The sequence below is a fragment of the Temnothorax curvispinosus genome, unplaced genomic scaffold, assembly GCF_003070985.1.
Source record: "Temnothorax curvispinosus isolate PA1 unplaced genomic scaffold, ASM307098v1 QBEX01016545.1, whole genome shotgun sequence".
Classification (NCBI taxonomy): Eukaryota; Metazoa; Arthropoda; class Insecta; order Hymenoptera; family Formicidae; genus Temnothorax; species Temnothorax curvispinosus.
Window position 1 is genome coordinate 357,254 of NW_020226325.1, and position 24,332 is coordinate 381,585.

At 37.6% G+C, this 24,332-nt stretch overlaps 1 protein-coding gene across 9 annotated transcripts in view; it reads right to left on the reverse strand.

The window, feature by feature from the left end:
• LOC112466785 (solute carrier family 12 member 4) overlaps nucleotides 1-24,056 on the reverse strand; it is a 76,145-nt gene extending 52,089 nt beyond the window's left edge. For 3 of the 9 annotated variants that reach the window (XM_025035106.1, XM_025035104.1, XM_025035103.1), the window contains exons 1-2: nucleotides 23,720-24,056; nucleotides 12,004-12,060 (exon numbers count right to left, since the gene is read on the reverse strand). In XM_025035106.1, the coding sequence (XP_024890874.1) occupies nucleotides 12,004-12,060; nucleotides 23,720-23,789 (127 nt within the window). In that variant the 5' untranslated portion in view covers nucleotides 23,790-24,056. Of the gene's footprint in view, nucleotides 1-4,001; nucleotides 4,634-12,003; nucleotides 12,061-23,719 lie in introns of those variants that run through there. The other 6 variants (XM_025035112.1, XM_025035113.1, XM_025035110.1 and 3 more) reach the window with 4 other exon arrangements.
• Between the last annotated feature and the right edge of the window lie 276 nt (nucleotides 24,057-24,332).

Here is a 24,332-nt window from a genome sequence, read left to right on the forward strand (position 1 = left end):
GATTCCGCGCTTTTTGCAACGTTAATAAATACACCACAAAGCTGGAAAAATCAGATCAAAGCGACAATTAATGTGGAAAAATAAAGAACCTCACTCGGCGAGATGAAGAAAGTAACTAAATGGATAGACTAGATAAAATTGCGGAAATAAATTAAAAGCAACTAAATAAAAACGCAAAAAAGCTAACAAAATTAACCGTTTAAAATAAGCGAGATGCACGTGTGTCACGCTTATGGACTGCCATTCATTCGTTCAATTTTTATCTTTTATCATTTTATCTGCTTGATTAGAAGAGCGTGATGCCGGTTGCGAGCGGTGCAACATTACGGGGAGAGGAGAAAAAAAGAGTTAACGCACGGCTCCGCTATTTCTATTACACGTCAGCGGTCGATAAAACGTAACGCTCATCCAGCATGTATCACGCCACATCGTCATGTAAACCTGTATACAGATACATACAAACAACAAGTGTTCGTAATAGCGTTACCGTCGTGACTTTCGACCTGGAAATATAGAAGAAAGCCGTCCGACTTAATTAGCGGCAAACTGAAACTCGCGATGGGATCGCAAGATACACACGAAACTGCAAAGTGTCGCGTGTCATTAGACGTTAAACTTTATTCATCGAGTGTTTTTACACGAGCCCTTAATTTCCTTCGTCCGTAATAATTGAGTGATACCTTATTCCCTTTTACGCGCTCCGCGTCACGAACGACAATAAAATTTTCTCAAGACTTTAATCGAGATGCACTCTATTTCGTCACGTTCGCGCGATTAATTAACTCGTGTACGTGAGCACATTGGTACTTCCGTCAGCACGCGAGATTTATGCCACACGCATAATTGCGTTATGAAATTGCATTACGAAGCAGCACGTGATATAAATCGCGGATATCGCGTAGATAAAGTCAACGGTTATTTCGGTTCTGCTGACCGATTACGTTTCGTTCGTTTACGTGGATCATCGATCCCGCATGTGACACTGCGCATTAACGTACAAAACGATCTTTCACATGTGCGCCTTCTGTCTTTCTCTCTCTCTCTCTCTCTCTCTTCCTCTCGATTTCCGAACGAGGTCGAGGGGAAAAACGTTGCCGTACGACGAACGAATCGAAAAAGCCTTGTGGTTGGTACTGAAAATTGACAGCGACACCTCCCTCCCAGATGATAAATGGTGGATAAAACGATCCGTGAGTTCGGAAAGACCGAAAGCAGGACCCGTTTTGCCGTCACACGGTGAATTATGATCCCCGGAGAGACGTGTCTCATCGTTGTTTGCAGAAATATTGCACGGGTTCCATTAACATAACGTAATAATAACATTTGTGACACAACTTGCATAGGCAAAGTCGATAGACGTCGTAATGCAAATTGCAGTGCCGGGAAAAGCAAGAAGGGAAAATGGTAATAATAATAGGAATAAAATGCAACAGAGAAATAATATCTTTAGCGATCGGTAACGGAAATGTGAGCAATGATAACGAGTGCAACGCCCCGTTATAAAGAAACAACGGCGGAATTCGTGGAAAATTAATAAATTAACACATTCATATGTGCAACAAGTCGCTCCAGTACGTCGCGTTGTGCTACATTCGTTACGAGCGTTATGTCTGTGAATCGCCACAATATATAAACGTACTACCACGATTCTTGATTAATTAACCGAACAAAACGTGAGCTAATGCGCATTCCTTCTATTTTTGTATAGGTGTCATCGATCTCAGTCTGCTGCTCGTTGATTCGCGTATCAACCAGCTGCTAGTGGAGATCCAAATAACTCTATACATTATATTTTCGTATATCGCCTTTTTTCCATTTTTTCTGCTAGCACGCGATTGTTTTTATTTAAAAATTTATTTTTTAATTTATCTCTTCTCCGAATATTCCCTTCTTAGAGTATTAATGTTTATTAATTCCATATCATGAAAGCTTCACAATCGATCATTTTCTATTTATGTTTATCTAGCTGTGTTTTTCGTTTCTACTTATAAATAAAATGTATTTTTTTTATATCATTTTTATACTATTTTTATTAAGATAATCAGTTTTAAAATTAATAACAGATACTATATTATTCAAGAACATACACAAAGATAATTGTTTTTATTTATTATAATATAATATACCGCGTCACTCTTTCCGCGTACAATTCCCTTGCAACCGCAAGAACTAAGATTAACGTAATCCTCATTTTATTATATTTTGTTAGAACATTTTTCCCATTTTTAGCATGACATTAATTGTAAATGTCCTGCAATATTTTTTATCCTGTCGTAAAATTATTTCTATTGTTGTACTTTTAAACCATTTTACTTTGACCCAATAATTAGTTAATATCTTAAGAAACAATGTTTGAAAATAAAAAATGTTTCAAATTAAGGAATTTTTTCCAAGAGATCCTTGAAAAACTATCGCGCGCTAGCAATCTGGATCATTTTCCTGCCACGAAAGAACGATCTATCCCGTAAAGAAGTTCTCGGGCTCATCTAGCGAGACATCTACTTGAGACAACTTCCAAAACTCCTCTTCAGGATCTACAGTAGATCGTCCATCAAGGATCCTGGAAAGGCGGCCTAGTTACACCCGGATAGGCTCGGAATGGGAATGGATCGATGAAGCCGCTGCCTTTTCTGCTATCGACGTCACGTGATCTTCCAAGGATCAGTGAAATTTACAAAACTTTCTTGTCGCATGACTTTCTCAGTACTAATCGGGAATACTACGACTTAGATTTTCAGAATATCTCTCGAGAATATCGCTGAAAGTTGCAAAGTTACAAGAATCGTCATGCTATTTCTGTCGATGTCAAATCGACAAGAAATTTTACAACTATGATTAAGCGAAAAAATTGTGCCGTCTTAAATTAAAATCAGATTTTGGTAAAGCGATATTATAATACAATCAAAATAAAAATCTATCATGAAGACGTGTCGATAATCCTGGGAAAGAAAATTGTCGCAAAAAGGCATTAAATTAGAATTCATTTATTTAAAATAATTATTGCTCTGTGAAAATCATTATTAATGATGTAAAAGTGAGTGCCTTTGTACTGAAAGTACAAAATGATATAAAAGCCAAAATATTTTTTAAACTTTCATATCTTTTGTATTTTTCATTTTTTATCTCATGCTTTTTCATTATTTAATCTTTTACTTTTTTATCTTATCAATGCTTTTTATATTTTCTATATACGTAATATGAAAATAAGTAAATGTATTTATTCTTAGAGAGTTTAATAATTTCTTTTCCGTGTATTTTCGCAACTTAAGGATATAATAGAATTTATACACAATACATGATATATCTACATATTTATATATCATAAATATATTTTCTAGTTTTTATATTTTCATGAAAGATTTTTAAGTTTATTAACTCAGGAACGGGCGCCTAATTTTTTTTTCTTGGCATAAATGGTCACCTAGGATTTTTACATCCCAATTAAAAGTCACTGTTATTAACCCTCAACCCGCAAATCTGGGTCGTTTTCGTCCGGGCAAAAATCAAATGTAGTTGTATAACTTTTGAATACAAATTATGTAAAAAAATTAAATTGTTTATAATTTTATGATTGATATTTCAAAGTGAAGCTTTGAAACACCTTCATGATTTTTTTCAGATTTTTTGCAGCCCTTTAACACTTAAAAAAAACGTCAGGACCCAGGTTTGCGGCGTAAAGGTGCTAAAAAAACGTTTGCGGATTAAGGGTTAATTACATTTTGTATATTTTTTATTGTTCTATAATTTATTAGTATTTGGGGACAAAATATATATAAATTTACTAAATTTAAAAAAAAAAGTAAAGAAAAATAAAGAAATATTTAAAAATCGAAAAAAGCACATTAAAATTACTGTGACGTGAGCTTTACTTTTTCGATACTGTAGGATGTAAAAATCACCCCAGGCGCTCGTTCCCGAGCTAAAGGTTTTCTTTCTTTGACATTTATATCATTTTGCACTCCAGTTTACATTATTCTTTCCTCATAGGATGTTCGACTCACCCGAAACATTCCTCTCGTACAACGGACTCACCGGATTTTTTTCAGAGAATAGAATCAAGAATCACCTGCGTGTCACGGATCGGGAAGAACCGGACATTAGTATCCAACTATTTTGAGTTCTCGCGATCAATTCGAACGAACAAATGAACGCGAGCAAAACGCTCCCTCTTCTTTCCTCCGTCGTTGATGCTTTACACTCTACACGACGATCTATGTCCGACCACAACGTAGACGTAGATCACTTACGATCGATCTGGAATGTCGCCCCTCGGGCGGGACACTGCAAGACCGTTCTCCGGGTGACCCGGCGAGAAAGACGGAAATAGAAAGAGACGGAGAGAGAAGGACAGAGAGAAGGTATGTACGACGAGGAGAAACCGAGAAGGTACGTGTTACCTATCTCGTAAGGAATCGCGCGGCGTAATAACAATGAGGATCAGGATAAAACTCTATCGGAGCGATGGGAGACGACGCGACAGCCAGGATCGACACACGCACAAGTGGTTTTTCGCGTTTCGCGTCGGGTGTCGGGGGTTGGCCTCTGCCCCACTCACCTGGTAGCCGCGTAGGGTGCGCACCTACTACTACCCGACTGGAGGTAGGCTACCACCCGCCAGCGACCGACCCATCCGCTCACCACCTAACCGCCACCCACTCCGCCACCCTACTGCTCGACTCGCTAACGGCGAGTTAGGAGTTCTCTCTCCGACCGTAGATACGTTATGTACACATGTCTGTATGTATGTGTGCCTATGTATGTGGGCATATTGACTACCTACGCGTACGTGCCAGATGCGGCCTGCGGGTTGTTAACGCGTTCCGCTGCCATTTGGCAAGGCAAACCGTCGTCTCGCCGAATCTGATCTCTCGATGGCTCACCTGTTAACCACCGGAAGCTCAAGGCTACGTTTTTAGCGATATCGGGAGAAAAATGGTTTCAACGGTAGTATAGCAGTTCATCAGCCGGAAAAAAAAGAGCAGAGGCAATTATCTCTTCGTTCACGTCTGTTGTGGCGAGAGATATGTGTACGGATCATCCCATTGCGGGATATTCATTTATCAGAGAGCTTTGTGCAAAGAGGACGACATGCATTCTTGGAAACTAAAATAGTTCTCTACGAAAAGTTAATTAAGCATTCATTTATGATTTTATCCATCATTTTACAAATTAAAAAATTGATGACGAGACGGTATTAATATAAGAAGATGTGCTTTTTGAAGTCTTTAATAAAAAGAAACAAGTACATGCTGACTTTTGTGGCATTTTTCTCTATTATAGTTTATGTTTCTTGAATACCGTAACCGTAGTATAACCATCTATCGTTTTGAAACTGTGAAATTAATGGAGTATCGGCACAATTGTCCCGAAAAGGGTGTCCGCACGTGGAATTCAATATCTCGACGCGAGCGCGGCATTCCCTTCGAGGAATATATGTCGGTCCCGGCATGTGACATATGTACCCGTTGTGCGTATATCGCACAGGCCACGATCCTAGGACACTTAATTTAAGAGAAAAGCGCGGGAGGGAGGTATATCGCGCTACCGTATCCGTACCCCGTTGCTGATTGCAACCTCGGTATCCTTTCATTTAACGACGTGCTGTATCCTGCGCGAAAATTGCGACCTGCACTCGCCGCCATTAATGGTCTGCCCCGCGGGACTCGTTCGTCCGATCACAATCATACCTATTCCACTTCGTAATCGAACTTCGTGCGCCAGACGACCCGCTTGACAACAAACAAGTAACAACCAAAGTGTTCTCCCTTGCGGAACGAACAGAAATTGCGAGAGTAATATTCACGCTTCCCAATTTAGAATCAATACAATATTATTTCTACGTCTGTTTATCGTTTCGAGTTCTACGTCTGGCACAGGTTTGACAAACTGACGTTTAGCATTTCAATTTCAATTTAAATTTTGAAATGAGAAGAGGTCAATTTATTCAAATCTATTACCAAATCACACGTGCAAGAAATGTCAATATTGCTTCTACTATAATGCAACATCTGCATAAACGTCAGAAATATTTATCAGTTCTGGAAACAACAGCGACATTTCGATCCAATTTGATTATAAATTGATAAAGCGTTATAGGAAAGTAACGATCGTTATAAATTAATATCGGCAGACCAATAATTTGTACCGCGCGATTCTCGACGAGCTTCCGATAATTTCGTATGTTCACTTAATATGTAGCTATTCTTCGTTACCGCCGCTTGATAGGGTGGGTAATTATACGCGATTGATATCTCGAAATTAACGACAAGATTGAATTAATGTAAAACTATTTTCGTACGTTCCGGCGCACTTGTTTACATCAACTCTTCATTTTTATCCACTCGAAACTTTTATCTGCGAAATAACCTTTTATGCAACAAAATATTTTCTATACATCATGCTCACATATCATATCAAGTGTCATATATATATATATATATAACGAGAGAAACGGAATATTATTTAAATTATATTTGGAATTGACAAGCATCTAATTTTGGATTAATTAATGTTGGCAGATATTGATAATTGACGTTGGAAAATTAACTTTGACGATTAATATTATTCCTGTCCCCAAAGGACAGGCTTCGCCGAATGTTGATCCTTGCTAATGTGAAATTAATTTATTTTCATTTTGATACACTGGCGATAAACATGGCCTGAAAAGGGATAATTTTTCGACTTCCGCTCGAGAGAACAAATTGGATCTACGTGGCGTCACGCGATCAAGACCAAGGCTTTCGGAAGGCTCTCGACCGCCCTTCGAGGCTCGAATCTCGACGCTCTCGACGAGGGGAAAAAAAGGCGTAGGTGGATAGCATGCCAGTCGCTAGTTAACAATCGAGGCCTCTTCGCATCTACAAATAAAACCGCGACATACAGAGTAAGGTCACAGACAATGAACCTCGTTTTCAGTTCAGGGTCTGACATGGTCGAAGATGATGACGACGCCGACGGTCGCGATGGGCCATCAGCGTCACGTCTCTCGTGACCCCGCGATCGGAAGAGAAAATGATCGATCGCGGCAAGATCGGATTGCGCGATTATACACCGCCATTTGCATCATGTATACCACAGACGTCCCACGTGTCGGTTTTACTATGTATAATTCAGTATCAAGTCTCTCGCTTCCAACGGACATTACGATGAACACGTACAGGGTAATCCATAAAGAACTAATTCTTTATTCAATTCAAGAACTTCGAATGGAAATAGAAAATTCTTAAATTTCTTAAGGATTTGAATTTGATCGTGGGGAAAATTTTGTAATAGAATTCAATTAAGTTAAAAATTCTTTCGAACTAGACGAAAAGACTTGGAATCCTGACGTTCAAAAATCGACACGTCGTTTCTTTTCATACGCAGAGACACGAGTTGTTATATATGTATATGTGTATATAATCACTGAGTTTATATCGCATAAACATCATGTTAAAATCTATCATAAAAAAATAAATGATGAATAATAGGCAATAAGCGAGGAAATAAATTTCTCGGAAATATCACAAACTACAAACAAATCTGATAACAAATCGCGCTGGTTCGCGTGACATGTCGCAAAGAATTAAATGCCGTCGTCGGATTTGAATATTGCATCGCGCTTGCAGGAATCAAGATCAACTGACGCCTGCGGATTTCGCGCGATAACGGATTTCGTCGCGTCAAGCCTCACGAAGGTCTAGGATAGAAATTGCGTGTCGTGATCCAGTTAACCGACCGAGGCCTACATTTGCGAACGCGAGAGATCGTCTACAACCCCGTGCACTCGAATAAGGTCGCAGACAATGAACTTCGCTTACTTCGCGTTCGTTACCTTCGAACTACGTGAGCGAGACGAGGCTACGCGGCGACGCGACGCGACGCGGCGAGAGGCATTTACTATTCGTGATCGAAAAGGCAACAATAATTGTAAATATCCCTCTCCCACGCCTCGTGCACGATATTGCGAGCGAGGAGACACGCAAAAGGTGGAAAATGTCGAACAAGTGCCACGCCTTGACATTTTCACTTTATTACCTTTACTTTTTCGTACCATCCATCCTAACATCGCTAATGGGTTATCGCTCTAATAAGTACTGTTACACAAGGGATACGAGTCATCGATAAAGGAGAGATGATCTGTCTCAATTTGTTATTTTCGTGTCGAACGTTCTATGTTCCATTTTCTGCCTTGCAATAACAAAAAATGCAATATGAAGAAGATTAAAGACTTTGCTGTACATACATACGAGATTACTATGGGAATTTACTTAGCAACATCGACTTGATCATTTGTAAGAATCTCAATATCTTATTTAGTTTGCTTTATAATATAGAATTTTTATATACTAGTACAGATTATATTGACAGAAAATTATTATAAAAGAACTCTTGATACGGGCTTAGAATAATAGAACGTACATCACGTTTCCCGAATTTTGCAATTTATTTTAATTTGCAATTATATTTTGATAAATTTACGATCTTTCTTTTCTTCACAATAATTTCAAAATAATTTTCTCAGTCTTGACAGGTTTAGAATTAAGATCTATGGTGGTGCCGACAGTCTTGATTAATTAGATTAATTCGCGCGGCATCTACTTATACAGGAAAACGCGATTAAATGTGTCTCGCACGTCATAATTCATGACCCATATAGGGTTTTACAATCGGCCCAATACTTGGAAATAGTGACCCACGACGGTTAATTTTTAAAATAACCAATTTCTATTCGCTTTTCTGAAAAGTTAACCGCCGGTTAGAGCTTAACAGACGTTGAAAATAATGATCCTAGAAAACTAATAAGCTTCTTTCTTTAAGGTTTTTCACGGAAAACTTGAAGAATCGTGGAAAATACAATAAAGCAACAAGAAACAAAGTGAAAGCAAAGAAAAAGAAACAAGATGCAGAGAAGAAGTCGTGTATGCGATATGGTTTCGTCTATTTTCCTCGTGGAAACAAAGCGGAGGATGAAAGTATTTCATCTTCCGGCAGGATATTAAATGTTGGAAAAGCTCAAGGATCATCTCCGTGGCGCGTGCACTTGCGTACATCATCGAAAAACCGCTCCTTTATGTGAAAATAAAAAATAAAAATACAATATGCAATATCAACTTGATACTAATCTCGTGATCGCCGAAATTTTTCCCAGAAAATAAGCGACAGTCTCAACGATAGTGCAAGTGCATCATTCTTCTCGAAATCACGTCTCCCTGTTTGACTTTTTCATCATAGAGAGTTACGAGTTCAGCGATAAAGAAACGAGTTGCCTGACTGATGAAATATCGGATGATATAAGTTTCTACGAGATGTGTCTGATACAAAGCATGTCGTAGGTTTAGATTGAGATAATAATTTCACATATTTGTCTGGGATAAATATATGAAATGTATAGGTATATTAAACTTGGAAAAACGGCACACGATTCGACACGTGAGTCTACGGTAAGAGAAAACAAACGTTTTAGAATCGCTCATCTATTTATTTATAGCTGTTTTTTATTACGCGTATTCGACGTATTGCAACATATATTGCAGCATTTATTATTACATCGCGCGTAATGACGCTGTTATAATATTGTGTGAAAGCGATTATGTTACAATTAATTATGAAATAATTGTATTATCCCTTATTAATTTAAATTATAAAATAATTATAATTTCCCTCACAGAGAATTTTCAATTAGTACACATTATATCGATGATCGAAATCAACGCTATTATTATCCAGGCAACAATTTTACGCGATTTAGCATTCCTTTAATCTTTCGAGCGATTCGAAAGCGGACAATTGTAATTAATAGCCGAATATATACATGTGTCACATTCAGCGCAACGATGCGCGTGCACAATAACGAAACCCATCGATCAGCTCAACTAGCAACAAATTCGCGTTGTTATGGCTTAATGCTAAAACATTGAGGGCTTCACTTAGGAATTATCTATCGAAATAAGCCTATTATCGAATTAACTGCATCGAATTTCATGGAATGCATTCGATCGTGAGTGCGATTTAGAGAGATGCGCCGGATGACGTTCGTCATTTTGCATGTCGGAAGATTATACAACGTTTCAAAATATGTCATTACTACGTACGCACAATTATCTCAGCTATCTTTACACGTAAATCACATAAATATAATATATGAAAGTTGTTTTAGACACATATTGTTTAATTACTTTAACCTGACTTTCCCGTTTGTTTCTTTAATAATTTCCAAGTTTTTTTATCAACATTTATTTTATCATGCAATAAGCGCAAGGTAGGCGCGAAAAAAGGCTTCAATTATTCGGATCATTAAAAGACCGTGTGGACTGAGTTAAAATTTTATAGGTGAACAAAAATAAGACAGTTGTTTTAATAATAAGACACGTCAATTCTAAATCTTGATTTGACGTATATCGGTGGAGAACAGATTCGGATATTCGTTGTCTTATATTAATAAACGAACGTGACAAACCAAGGAAAAATCAAACCAATATGATTAGGATACAATTAATCGTTTAAGAGTACATTTAAACAGAGGCCATGTTCTCAATTGTTCTGTTTATGATAATTCTATGTAACCATATAATGCAAGTATTGTACAAACAGCAGTAAATATCTTAAAATAGCTGTATAGAATGATTGTATAAGCATTTCCAGCGTAAACTGCAAATAATAATTTAAAAAATGCTATTTTCATCACGTAAATGGAAAGGTCTAGTTGTTCTTACATGTTTAATTGCGTGCCTTACCTTCCCCTACCTAAGCGAAGACGTCGAGCGACTTTGAAAAAGATAACGTTGCTAATGCAACACAAGTCGACGTGTCGTCTCTTCACTCGCGTCGTAAAAAAAGAATATGCACTTGGAAAAGCGCGCCTCCGGACGCGAAATGCTTATAACCCGTGCGTGTAATCGGCGCTGCTTCGAACTAGGTCGAGGAGACAGTTCCCGTTTCGCCTCTGCACACTCGCGAATTTATTGCTCGCGGCCGAACAACAATCGACGATTCGGGTCAGGACCGGGCTGTGTTGCGCCCATCCAGAAGTCGATTGAAGCGGCGCAACGAAAATCGGCAAATAAATAGACGCCGTGACACATTGAGTATAAAATTCACTAAAGGAAGAAAGTGTAATACGGCGGTATGATGAAATATAACAGAAATTTTTTGTTTGATGATAATAATAATTTGTTAAATAATAATTTTAATAATTATAATAAGTAAAACATAATAATTGTTTAATTATAATTAATGTTTGGTTAAACTACCTAAAACATTTAGTTGCTCCTATCGGACAAAATATTTTTTGGGATTAACAAATTTTTTCTCAGTGTACCAGTTATGAAGTAAAAAAATGAATTATACAGGCATGCTCTCAGCGAATGCACGTTTAAAATGCAATTATGCGCGAAGGATACAACTACGGAAAAACACAAGCGGACAAGAATGTAAACGAGGAAAAAAACCTATTCACTCCTATTCGTTGCCATGCGAGTCGCATAAACTGTTTAGGAAAGCAGCAATTAGCGACAACTTGTCGTTTTAATTACACATTTACGAACGCGTGGTACGAATGATTGCTGCACTTAATAATAGCTGGACAGTCAAGGTTGATGCATAATCCATTGATTATCGCAGTCGCGTCTGCCTGGACCAAAATGATTGCGAATACTACAGGTTTATCTGGTTTATGCTAAATGAGTCTCGAACAACACATATGTTTCATTGTCAATACAGCCAGTTCGCGATTTCTTGATGAACATATTATTGCTATAAATTCTACATGATCATGATATGATTAGTTTCCCCAGTTTCCCGTAATAGATGTTTGTAAGAAAATATCTTTTGAGAGAATATCTTAATTAGACGTGATAAAAGATTAATCGTATTAGTTAAATGCCTTGGTTAAGTTAGGTAACCATGGTAAGTACGCAAAAAATATTTTAAAAAATGTAAGTTCTATTGAAAAATATAACACGAAATTTGCGTGCACACGTAAAACTTTAATGCGATTATTGTTAAATGCTGCGGATTACTTACATGCGTTTGTAGATACCGTTACCAGATGTTCCAACTGCGTACCATTTAGCTGCTGATCTGTAACAGGAAAAAATTAACGATACTGTTAATTAATTGTTCATTGGAAAATATAGCATTATCTTTAAGGCTACTAACTTTCAGTATTAAACTTTAATGTCTGAATACTTTGTGTTCTCAAAAAAAAAAAATTTCTTAATTCATTATTATTTATCAAAGTTTATTATACAATATTATTATTTGTTTCACAAAATTAATAGTAATGTAAATTAATTATTGAGAGCATATTATTTTTAACGGAAGCATTCAATAACATTCAAAGTACTTCAATTTTTAAATATTTTCTGCTTCAGCAGAGCTCCCCAATCATATAATTCATTATTAATTATTATATGTCGCTATTAATAATTGTACAGTATCAACAGTATCTTATAACTACGTGTCAATGACGCGGCATCGTATCAAATTTCTTTACTACGCGTTTAGTAAATAACCACCCAATTTTAATGTTCGTATACACATCTTAGAAATCAATGTGCTCTCTATCAATTTTCATGTCGGAAGCATCAGGATGTGATTAATAAATTCAACGCTTCCCTCGTCAACCAGTGACGCCGACGGTCTGACGCACCCGAACCTGACATAAGAAATTCCTCTTCAATCTGAGACGCCTGAACTTCGCACCACAATGTAAAATATAAAAAATATCTTATATCGAATGTTTATTTTTACATAATTAAAAATTTCAATAAACTAAATAATTCTACTGAAATATTTGTGTATTAGTCACGTGGTGTCGATTGCGAAGTTTGAATTATTTCCTCTTGCTAAACTAATTGTAAATTTCATCTACTTACGTCTATTTTTATTAAATTTACTAATATAATAAATATTTAAGTTAGTATACTATGTGTCGTCAATTTAACTTCTTACTTTTGCTAAAAATATCTATGTCTGTCTATATATTTTCCTATATAGTTCTTATGTCTCTTGATAAAACTAACACGAGAATATATGAAATATATCCTAGTCGATGACAACTTTCGGTTCGCCTTGACACTTCTCAAGAAAACATGGAACGGATGCAACTTTATTTTGACGTTTTTCTTGTAACTCAGACGTTAAACTGAAATAAAAACGTGTGTGTTGACCGGGGTGTTGACGTTTTCTTGTCTCGCAAATTCAATTAACACCATCTTATATTAGATACCTTTACATAATCTTACCTTTACATAAAAGAAATATGGAGGTTATTATTTTTCATAAAAATGTAATTCATTTTAAGTTGTTTTGTTTTAAGATGTATTTGTGTATTTAACAGATGTAAGTCTCTTAACAAGACACGTCGATGTCAGATTCATTCTCTCTCTCTCTCTCTCCCTCTCTCTCTCTCTCTCCTTTTCTCTCACTTCGAAACCTCAAAAAAATCACGCATTAACAACGAGACGCGTAAACCCGATTTAACATGTTTTATACTCGACGGATCGAGGAAGGTGAAGTTGAAATTGGATTATTCCGGCATTGGCAGCGCCAATATTTGTTTTGCTACGGACTCGGCAGAAACGAATTAGAGGATATTGGATGAGCGCAATGATTAAACGATACTCACACGATAATGCACGTATAACACGATAAATATTTAGTTTGCGAACCACGTCGCATTCTGCCATCGAAAACACTTTTATTAATCGTACGCGTATACGATGCGACAGCTATCGCTAATTGAATGACACAAAAAAAATATTTTTTCTGCGCGATAACTGTTATACTCTCATTACATATAGGTAACAGCAAACGAAAAAAAATGTTTAATTAAAACATGAAAAAAAGAAAAATATTTGAGATTTACTTTTTTAGATTTTTCAAGTTAATATGCAAAAGACAAACCAGTAGGGCTGCTTATGTAATCCTGCCGCGTTTTTCAGTTGAAGCAGATAAATCAGAGACGTGATACAAATCCTTTCGACGCTTGATCCACGAACAAGTTGCATCGCTCCGCAATGAAATCGCGCGTTTGATCCGAGCTAGTTCCATGCACCGACGCTTCTTAATGAACGTAAAGTGTCACGTGTAAAGTACGGCGCAAACGACGTGGGCAAACAACATCGTCCTGTAATCTCGACAATCAAAGGGGACCGACGTGTGATGTCCAGGACGGCTGCATCTCGCGGATGATCCGCACAAGCGAAGGAGCCTCCCGCATCCTATTCGTAAATGAAGCGCCTTGTAATCTCGCTCGTATCAAGGCTACGTCGAGGACCTATGGCGCGCGTGCGAGGAGATGCAAGTATTGAAATTATTTTTTTAGAAAATATTATTTCTACGTGTCTACACTGTCTACTGGAGCGAAAATACGTTCGAATAAACCTGCAATAACGACCATTTCCCGGAAACGCTATTTCACGTTATTATTTTTGAAAATAATAGGAGCTTATAAACTCTTTTACGCGCTGCTTCGCCACATGTGCCAATTTAAAATTGTAAGTGTAGCTTCAAACATATGTCGCTTATAGCTTGAAAGATTTTTAAACCCTTGTAAAAATATGTACATTGTAAGTATATATATTTAGTTTCCTTCCTGTGTCCAATCTATTTCACGCAAATATACTTAAGATCAACTGTATTTTATATCTTTCTCGTCGCTGTGTTTAACATACAAAGAAGATCCGCCTTTAAATTTGTTCTTCCGATAACGTATAAATGTAAAATGTCTTAATGTACGTTTGTTTGTTAACAAATACATACTCTTCTCGCTTAAAGCCTGTTAATAGCGGCACAATATAGCCGGGGGATGTGCGTTCACTCAGAGCGGACGGATATAGACGACCATAATCGTGTCCAGTAAATGCGAGAGAGGGACAGAGCCGCCCACGATTAAAATATTTAATGTCAAAAGGCACTTACGTGTTGTTTCGCGGAATATGATATCACGCGCGAGGACAGCGAGGAGGACGAAGTATTAAAGTCCAGCTTAAGAGCAAGGCAGTGGTGAGTACGCGTGCGTTGCATAATACATTTCTATCGGAGATAGAGTTTAAGGTGGGGTTCACAGGGTTTCATCGACCGATCCCGAGCCGCGGGGTGGAGCTTAAAGCAGACGACAACGTCAGCACCTTTCTTTTCGCGAAGACCTTCATCCCTCTTATCTATGTCCCATTTAAAAATATTTCAATTATCGCTTATTCAATGCATTCGAAGTACGGCTTGTGTATTAGCCATCAAAGGCAAATTTTTCAATAAGGATTTGTCTTACACGGAGAAAATTTTATGTTAAATTTTACTATTCAATGCTATAATAATGCTATGATCGTATCACTAAATGCTATGGACATAGTAATTTTACACAAGACTATAGCATTTAAACTTGGGCGTCTTGATGGTCCGCAGTTGGTGCGGCAGCATAGTAAAATTTAACATAAAATTTTCTCCGTGTATCTTAAAAAAAAATTCGACCAAGCGCCTTTCTCTGTTTTATTTTCAATAACCATGGGATATCTAATCTAAATTTGAAATTGTACCAAGTTATATGTATAATCTATACAAATAAGAATTAACCGAGAGATTATAGGATGTTACTTGTATTAAAGTTATTGTTTTTTAATTCTGTGCACTGACCTTCCTTAAAATTTGCATTTTAAAGGAAAAGTGCTGCACGAAACTATTTTCGATAAGCAGCGAGAGACCACCCTGGGTATAATAGCTAGCTTTTCCAAGGCCTTTGTCGATCGGAATCAGCGATACCAGAGCACTCTGTGCCCGATAAATCGCCGGCACGGTATCGACTGTCGGAAGTCCGGAAACCCAGAACTGTTTCGAATACGCCAGCGAATTTCAACCTTCGAGAGATTCATCCTTATATTTACCATTGTCCCTTTTCGATACTTTATGATATTTTAATTAATAATTGCGGATGTTACCGCTATCCTTTTGTTGCAAAAGTAGGATATAATTAAAAAAGAAGTTAAATTATTATTAGTCATTTATTAATCCTCTCCCAACTAGTGCGATCTAAAATTGTATAGTAATGATATAAGAACAGGGATATAATAATATAATAATAAGGATAAAATTAAAACAAAGAATATTAAAGATTCCTAAGATAAAAGAAATGTAAAATAATAATAAATTCTCCTTTTAAAAAAATTAAAAAATTGATTAAAAGATTAGGACCCTAATTCCTCGAAATATGCTAATTTTACACTACCAGCACTTTAACTTTCGTAAATTTCTTAGCAATTTTTAATTTCGAAATTTTCTACGACGTTATAAACCGCGATTGCGTAAGCTGTATGTTTCACGCCAATGAGACTAACATCTTCCGCACTTAAATGTACACAAGAAGAGAGAGAAAGAGAAAGAGGAAGAAAAAGAGAGGCGAGACAGACATATACCCGCATGCAGCTCCCAAGTCTCTAACGATTATTTTATTATTGGCCCAATTACAGAGTTATTGTTTCCACACGCGCGACGACGAACCGGTTAAAGCTCTCGCGTCGCTTTATAACTGCCCGACAGTCATGTCGTCAGAATGATTTAATCGCTGGCTGGATTTTTGCCTCCAATTCCGCCTGCCTGACGCGGCGGATTACGGCGTTTTAACCCTTTAATCCCCCTTTAACCCTGAATTCCTCGGTCAGTCCCATTGTAATTGTTGAAAATTGGAATGTTACCGTGAGAATCGAAATTTTTATTTTTATATATCGACGATTGAATTCTACGATATAAAAAGTAAACTGTTTATTTTTTGTACATTTGCATGTGTTAATTAGTTAATATATGCTTAAAGTCAATTATCAGATAAATTATAATCAATTATGATCAAAGTTTGTTTGTAATTCTATATTAATTTTAATAAAAATATTTAAATAGCTACACGTGTGTCGCATGTGTGGTGTCGACAAAGAGCCGAGTGAACAAGCTAACGAGCATAAATTGTCCCAAGTTTCATTTACTCTTATTATACTTGTGCCGCATAACAATGAATACGTAGTCTTTATAATTGAACTTTTACGAAGTTTGTGCCGAAACTCGCGTGGCGTTTAATGTGTGTTAATGTTGTATTTTTAGAATACCGCTGGATAAATGCTGTTGATTTCTATCTTTTTCATTTTCTCTCTCTCTCTCTCTCTCTCTCTTTCTCCCTTTCACCAGCATCGCCTATTGTGTATTATGACGGGAATCCATGACGTATCGCCCGGAATAAATGTCAATTGACACGCGGGGTCCTCGTTCTCTCTCATGCACTGCCGCAGCACGCATTCTTCGCGTCGAAATGCGCCTCGCGTCCTGTCAAAACGAGAAGATCCGCTTCATGAATGAAAGGCCACCGCTTTTCGTGGAACGGGGAATTGACTGTGAGATCAAACCAGTATTGTCCGCTTAAAGCTGTCTTGCGTTACGTAAAAGTCGCGCGTTACAGTCAACGACGATGACTTTTTCTACGCGCTCGAATATTCGAATTTTGAGATCGTTCTCACGTCCGCGAATCGTGAAAGGAAATATCGGCATTCAATGAGGATAACATATAGAAATTCTATGCGGGAGATATACATATATAGATCCGAAATGTAGATTAGAGCTTTCGTATTTATATGCCTGTTTTGCGGATGCTGGGTTTCATTCGTGTTTTTCTCACACGTGAGCGCACACGTCGCTTCCGTTGACGAAACGAACGAGTGTTTAGCATAATTTCGGCGAGGACGCATTCAGAGGCAACGTCTTCCTTCTGGCGATGCGCCAGAATGGCGAAATGTTGGTTTATACATAATATCAAGTTGACATATCGTTTCGCATGTGGGAACACGCGTCTTTTGAGCACGAGTCATTCTGACATTTCTCGCATCCTACATATTTCACGAGGCAACGCTATTTTCAGAAAATACGATTGCTTTTCGAATGCGTTGGTTGCATTCGGTTGCTTTTTACAACCATTGTCTTCTAACAAAAAAAAAAGCATTAAAAATCTATTTGCCGCAATTATTTGATTACACTCTATTAAGTTGCTATTATAATTGAGATGCTAGTTCGATTTCTACCTTATAAATTCTCAATCAGAAAAAAGTAAATTTATCTAATTATCAAGCAAAAAATTATTATTATTATCTTCTCATGTCTTTTATAAGGTCTTTTATAAGTCTTATTACTTATTCTCTATGAAGAAAAAATCTGTGAAATTTATTTAAAAAAAAATTAATTAAGAATAAGTAAAACAGAACCGATATACGATTAGAGAGAAAACGCCATTTACGGTCCAGACTGGATCTAATAATAATAGATATTACGTAAATTTTGTATACCTACTTTATTAAATTAATTAAGATTATTAGAATTAAAAAAAAGAATATGATTTTATACTATTGCGCAGAAAGAGATGGTAACATATAATATTAAAAAAAAAAGATTCTGAGGACCTGTATTATTTTCCATCATATAAAAAGCATCCCCCTTGTGTGGGTAAATAAGCGGATAAGAAAGTTTCTAACTAGTTGCATCCTCTGGCTTCGATTGCTCGAGGGCGCCACGTGCCTGATATTTACGTGATGATATTCCTTGTATGCAGACGTGTATGTACACGTGTGCACGGACTAACGTACATGCAAGTATTTTCATTGAACATTTCGCGCTAAACACAGCCAGCTGATGCCGAGTTTCATTTCCCTAATATGAAAATCGGTTTCAATGTCAACGCGAAACGAGAACATCGGTGGTATATTTAACGCTAAATTTAGCGCAATCACCGAATACGGACAGTGTGCAAGTAATAGTCGCTCGTTATAATCTAATTAGTATTGAAATCATTAAATATTAATTGCAATCGAAAATAGAGAGACTTGATATACATATAACTAAATAAGCTAATTATGCCGCAAAAAAATTAAATATAATTATAATATAATTATAATTAAAAATAATAAAATCAAAGGCCTTGCAATCAAGATCACGTAAATCAAGTTATATAAATTTTTATAATTTTATTTTCAGGTACTTTTATTTGAAAATTTTTTAATAATTTTAATAAAACCCTTATCTCAAATGCCTATAAAATGACTATCATATTTTTATTAATTTTTTTATGTACGTATTAAAATTTTATTTTAAGCTTCACGAACAATTTAAAAATCTAGTTTCGCAAAGATGTCCAACAGAAAGAAACGGAAGTAAATAAAGACATGCAGATAGAGAAAGGATGATCACAAGAATAACACGTGCACGATCGCAGGGTGGGGCTGCGCAATTATCGATCACTGTCATTTCTGCTTTTGTAATAGACAGTGCAGCTGCAGACTCTCCCCTTACGCCTTTCAAGCCAACTTCGCACCCTGCCAGGACAAGGTTTTTCGTCGACGAAGTCCGGCCTTACTGGTGTCACAAGTGGCGTTTCTCATGCGAAGGTTACGAGCCGAAGGTCAGACTTTTTTTTAAGTGAATTTATAGCTTAATCACGGGGTCGGATTAAATTCGCGAAATCGACCGAAATTCATCGCTGCATGCTATACATACTTATTCAAGAAGACGCGGCACTGCGGCTGCAGCTGCAGTCACGGAATGTCGAACGACGCGCGGCGGCCTTCTTCCCGCGAGTGTTTATCGCGTGCCAAATTAAACGATCTTTACGGGGAATTGGACTGACGCGTATATATAATGGCGCGGCGTAGGCGAAATGCAGATCGCGGATATTCTAATCCTGGATCATCGCGTTTCGACCTTCTATGAAGCTTCCATGACTCGGATGACTCACTGACTTTATTTTTTAGGAACCCGATTTACAGATGTGTGCAAAATACATGTTACAAATTGTTCATATTTAAATTTTCAAAAATCTAAAAATATCTCTTCTATAGAATAATTGATATCTATAGAATTATACATATATCTATAGATTCTACAGAAAAATTCAAACTTTCCAAAAAAAAGTAAAATAAGATTGTCGTATTAAAATATGCCTTCATCGTTATCCTTATCATAGTGAGATGAAATTATAAAAATTTCAAAAGTTTCATGAATCACATCGTCAACAGACAACCCAGCACACAGGGACGGAACGTTAAATATTGATATCTGTTCTGATCGTGTGTCAAACGATAAGATTTTATGCCGGCTACATGAGCCGAACACATAAATTTAGATATACGTCTTAATGTAACAGGTAACGTCATCCTAAGTATTATACGTTTTAATATTATACATACATTTCTCTGAATTATTATTCTATTCGGATATTAAATAATAGAAAATAATAAAAATAACAGGGCGTATCGGAAATCACGGAAAACAGATATTTCAATGAATTATTTCTTCAAAGATTTTTCTGAAGATTTTTATTAAATTACTCTTACTAAATTGTTGCGTTACATTATTTGGATATATTTGCAGATTTTTTTAAATATAAAATCGACTAAAATTTTTTATTTAAATTTTGTTGTGATGTCGTATATTGAAGCCGAGACAATATCAAAAGAATATTTAAAACTTTTGATTTTTAATAAAAGTCTGGCTCATGTTTTCGGACGCTGCTGCGTATAATAATCCCGTTTATAGACGCGGCGATAATTACCGTCTGACGTGTTGGTGCACCGCATTGATTCGAACGATTTTGCTCGCAATGTGATGTGACGGGCGTTTATCTCATTGCAGTTCGCTGCGCTTCGCTATGTCGATTAGTCTGCAAGAACGAGCGCGGTTTTCTCTCGATACAAATGCGCATGATGTAACCGTTACACCGCAGCCTTTCTCCTTTTAAGACTGTCGTGACAGGAAAGACGATGTTTAGTTTAGAGCGATATCTTGCAAAATATATCTTGTGTCTATCTAAATGAAGAAGTCATTCTCGAGATAATATCGCGAGATAAATGTAAATGGTAATGGTCAGACGCACCAATCAAAGAGAACGCGTCAACGTTCTCGTAACAATTTCGATATCAAATGATGGGATCTGTCTCTTTGATTAATTTAAAGATAATTATTCATTATGTCTCTGTAATTGATACAAAGGAACAATGACGATGAGTGGCGGTGCATCAATGAAGATGTCAGTGCCACTTTGCGTCGACTATTAATTTATGTCGACGACCGTTCCACCAATGAAATCGAAAGCCATGTTATCAAGCGGAAGTGTTAAATTGTCATTTAATGATACGCCTTAAACGATCACTTTTCGATGAAAATAACCGAGTTTTGCGCACGATGCCAAAGAGAATTTGAGAGTTTCGAGAAAATATAAAACATGCGAACGCAAACTCCTTTACATCAATCAGATTACTTTAAGGAAACCGTACGTTAGTAATCAAACGGTATCATTCAAATAATAGTTAAATTTCAGTTTTCTATTCTAGATATATCATAGATTCCGTAATAGTTATTTGTGTAACAAGTGAGGTAAGATAAAAATTCCCGGGTGCGGAGTTTACGCACGAGCCGAAGGCGAGTAAACTCCGCACCCGGGAATTTTTATCTTTACACACGGCTTGCACTCCCTTTTTTATGTTGCAAGTGCCTGGAAAGTGGTCTATCACGCACGCGTAGCGTGCGTAATGGGGCACTTTCCATGCACGTGTTGCATAAAGCATCATTTAATACAGTTAATAAAGATATAATTTTAACAACAACATATCCTTTCAAAAATTTAAGATTATTTCTTTATTGATCGAATTGCATATCGTGATTTCTAATCTATAATCTCAAACAAAGTTCTAACAGCTAGTAGCTTTTTAATTAAAACTTACTCAAAATAATAATAAAAGGTATACAGATTGAGTCATTGAAATCTAATTGTGAAAGCTTTGAATTAACATGTAAAAACATAAATTTATCACTGCGTACTTGAAAATGAATTTTGAGCTAACAGCTTTCTCAATTCGTCAAGGAATGTCTTCAATTTTTGACGTACCACTTACCACTTACGAAACATTCCGTATTGATCGCAATTACTTCGAGCTTCTAACACGATCGGTCTTAATCTCTGACGTGACGGCGATCGATCGATCGGCCTTGGAACACAAGCCTCTCCCGATAAGACATTACCCTTTAAGCACTTTGCGTTACTCCGACGAGAGGCGGAACAAATTGGAGTCCTCACCAAAATGGAAATTTCATGAAAAATGCAGATACGCGGCGACGATAAGCTATCAGCTGGCGATAGGCCATTACTTGTTGCTCCACGCCGCGGTCAATATACGTGTATTAAAAAAAAAAACACCTCAATCTTTATGATTTTACCGGAAGACGTTTTAAAGACGTTCTTAAGACTTCTTGGAAAAGTGTTCAAACATTCGAAAGTCATCTTATAAGTTATCTTTTATTTGTATTACCGACTGCAACGTTTATTGATTGGAATACACGTGGCACGACTGGATATAACGTAATTTATAAAAATGTCTATCGTCTGTTAAAATCTGATACTCCGATATTTTTATGTCACAACAACACAATTAAGGCAAAGTTTTCCAAAAACACGAGAGAATTTGAAATTACTTGATAAATCAATACACCAATGATTTAATACTTACGTGATTTTGCTAACTGCAAAAATTGATCTCTATCATTGCATATAAAAGAGATATATCGTTTAACATAATTATGCGAACGTTAAATCATTGATACGTCAATTTTTCAAGCAATTCTAACGCTTCTCTCGTGTTTTTCTTCTTGTGAACGCGTTTCCGCATAATTTTGCCGTAAAATATCTAAAAAATACTTTCAATAAGACATTTCGAAAAACATCTTAAAACAATGCGTCAAAGCGTCACAAGTCGAGACATAAATCGTTTTAAAGACATCGTTTTAAAATGACATTTTTCATCCGACAGTTCTACAAAACGTTGTTCAAATTTCAAGACGTCTATAAGATGTTACAATGTTTTCTGAATGCTTATCGCGAGAACATCACGCACATACACCTTGGTATTTATTCGGCGATACGAATGAAATAATCGTGTGCAATTGTTTATGCAAATAAGGCTAATATTATTCATCGTCGATTTCGTAAGCAACCTTTATCAAGTCACGGCTGATCGGCTTCGCTGTTATATAATTATATCTATTGTCTAACCAAGTGTTTCGTTCTACGCTCGGTTCTACGGCAACGTGCAACGATTCCTCTCTACTTTGATTCGTGAATAATTCCCATGCGTCGTCGTCGCGAGGTATTTTTAACGCTTGCGCTGTTCAGAGACATTTTCCCCGTTGACGACAATCGTCAATAACTATTGAAACTGCTCGCTCATCGATTCACATTATTTCGTAAGATTACTCGTTATCCGAACATTGATACCTATATAGTCATGTTCGAAATTGTCCCAAAAATATTTTTATTATCGTTGCCCGACGGGTGCTTGTCCCGATACTCGAAGGTTGCCCCCGTGAAAGTGTCGTTTCTATTTTCTATTGTCATTCTATTCCAACCGATCTCTAGACGCACAAAAGGATCACGTGGCGCCGGGGTTTCGACCCGCGGACAAAACATGCGCCGTCTCGCCGATGCTCCGGCTCCGAAAGCGACGCGAAACCAGCTGCGAGCGGCGCGGCGGTCGCGCGCGCAACATGGTGGGTTGCATTTTTTATGACTCATGTGCAACGCCGGCAACGCGGGCGGCGTGAAAACACGATGTACGCGCGCACGAAATGCCTAAATGCGCGAATGCGTACGCGCATTGCACGTACAACGTGCGTTTCTTGACGCGCGAGACATCGATATACGGTGAACAATATTATATAGACTCACCGTAATCTCGTACCGGTTGCCGACTGTAGCTCGCGGCGTTGCTCGCCGGCGTCACTCGAAATCTCTCCATGCCTCTCCTTCCTGCCCGCCGTCCGCCGCGCGCTGTTTCTGCCGCTGCCTTCTGTCCTCCGGGAGACGAGGGCGGTGTGGATGGCCACTGTCGCCGGAGAGCTCGCAGTTCGATCGCTCGCAGTTCGATCACTCGCGACACGAGACACACGAGACACACGGGCGACGACACATTCGACGCGAACGAATCGGTACCTTGGCGCGCGAACACTCGCGTGCGCGCTCCCCCATTCGCCGACGCGAGATTACGGGACGCTACTGTGCGCGTCACCGGCACGGCGGGACGCCGCGACCGGCTCGGCGTTATCTTCAGGCGAAACGCCGCGCCGGAGTAGTGGGGGATAAGGGCAGTGACTGGAGTAGGAGCGACACGGTCTACCGAAAGAGAGGGAAGACGCAGAAAGACGAGAGCAAACGAATAATGGCGAAGGGAGGAGAGAAATATATGGATATCATTATAAGGAACAATAAAGAGAGAGAGAGGGCGATTTATTTAAGAAAAAGAACAAACATTGAACAGATCGTTTTATTTCACATTTGAACA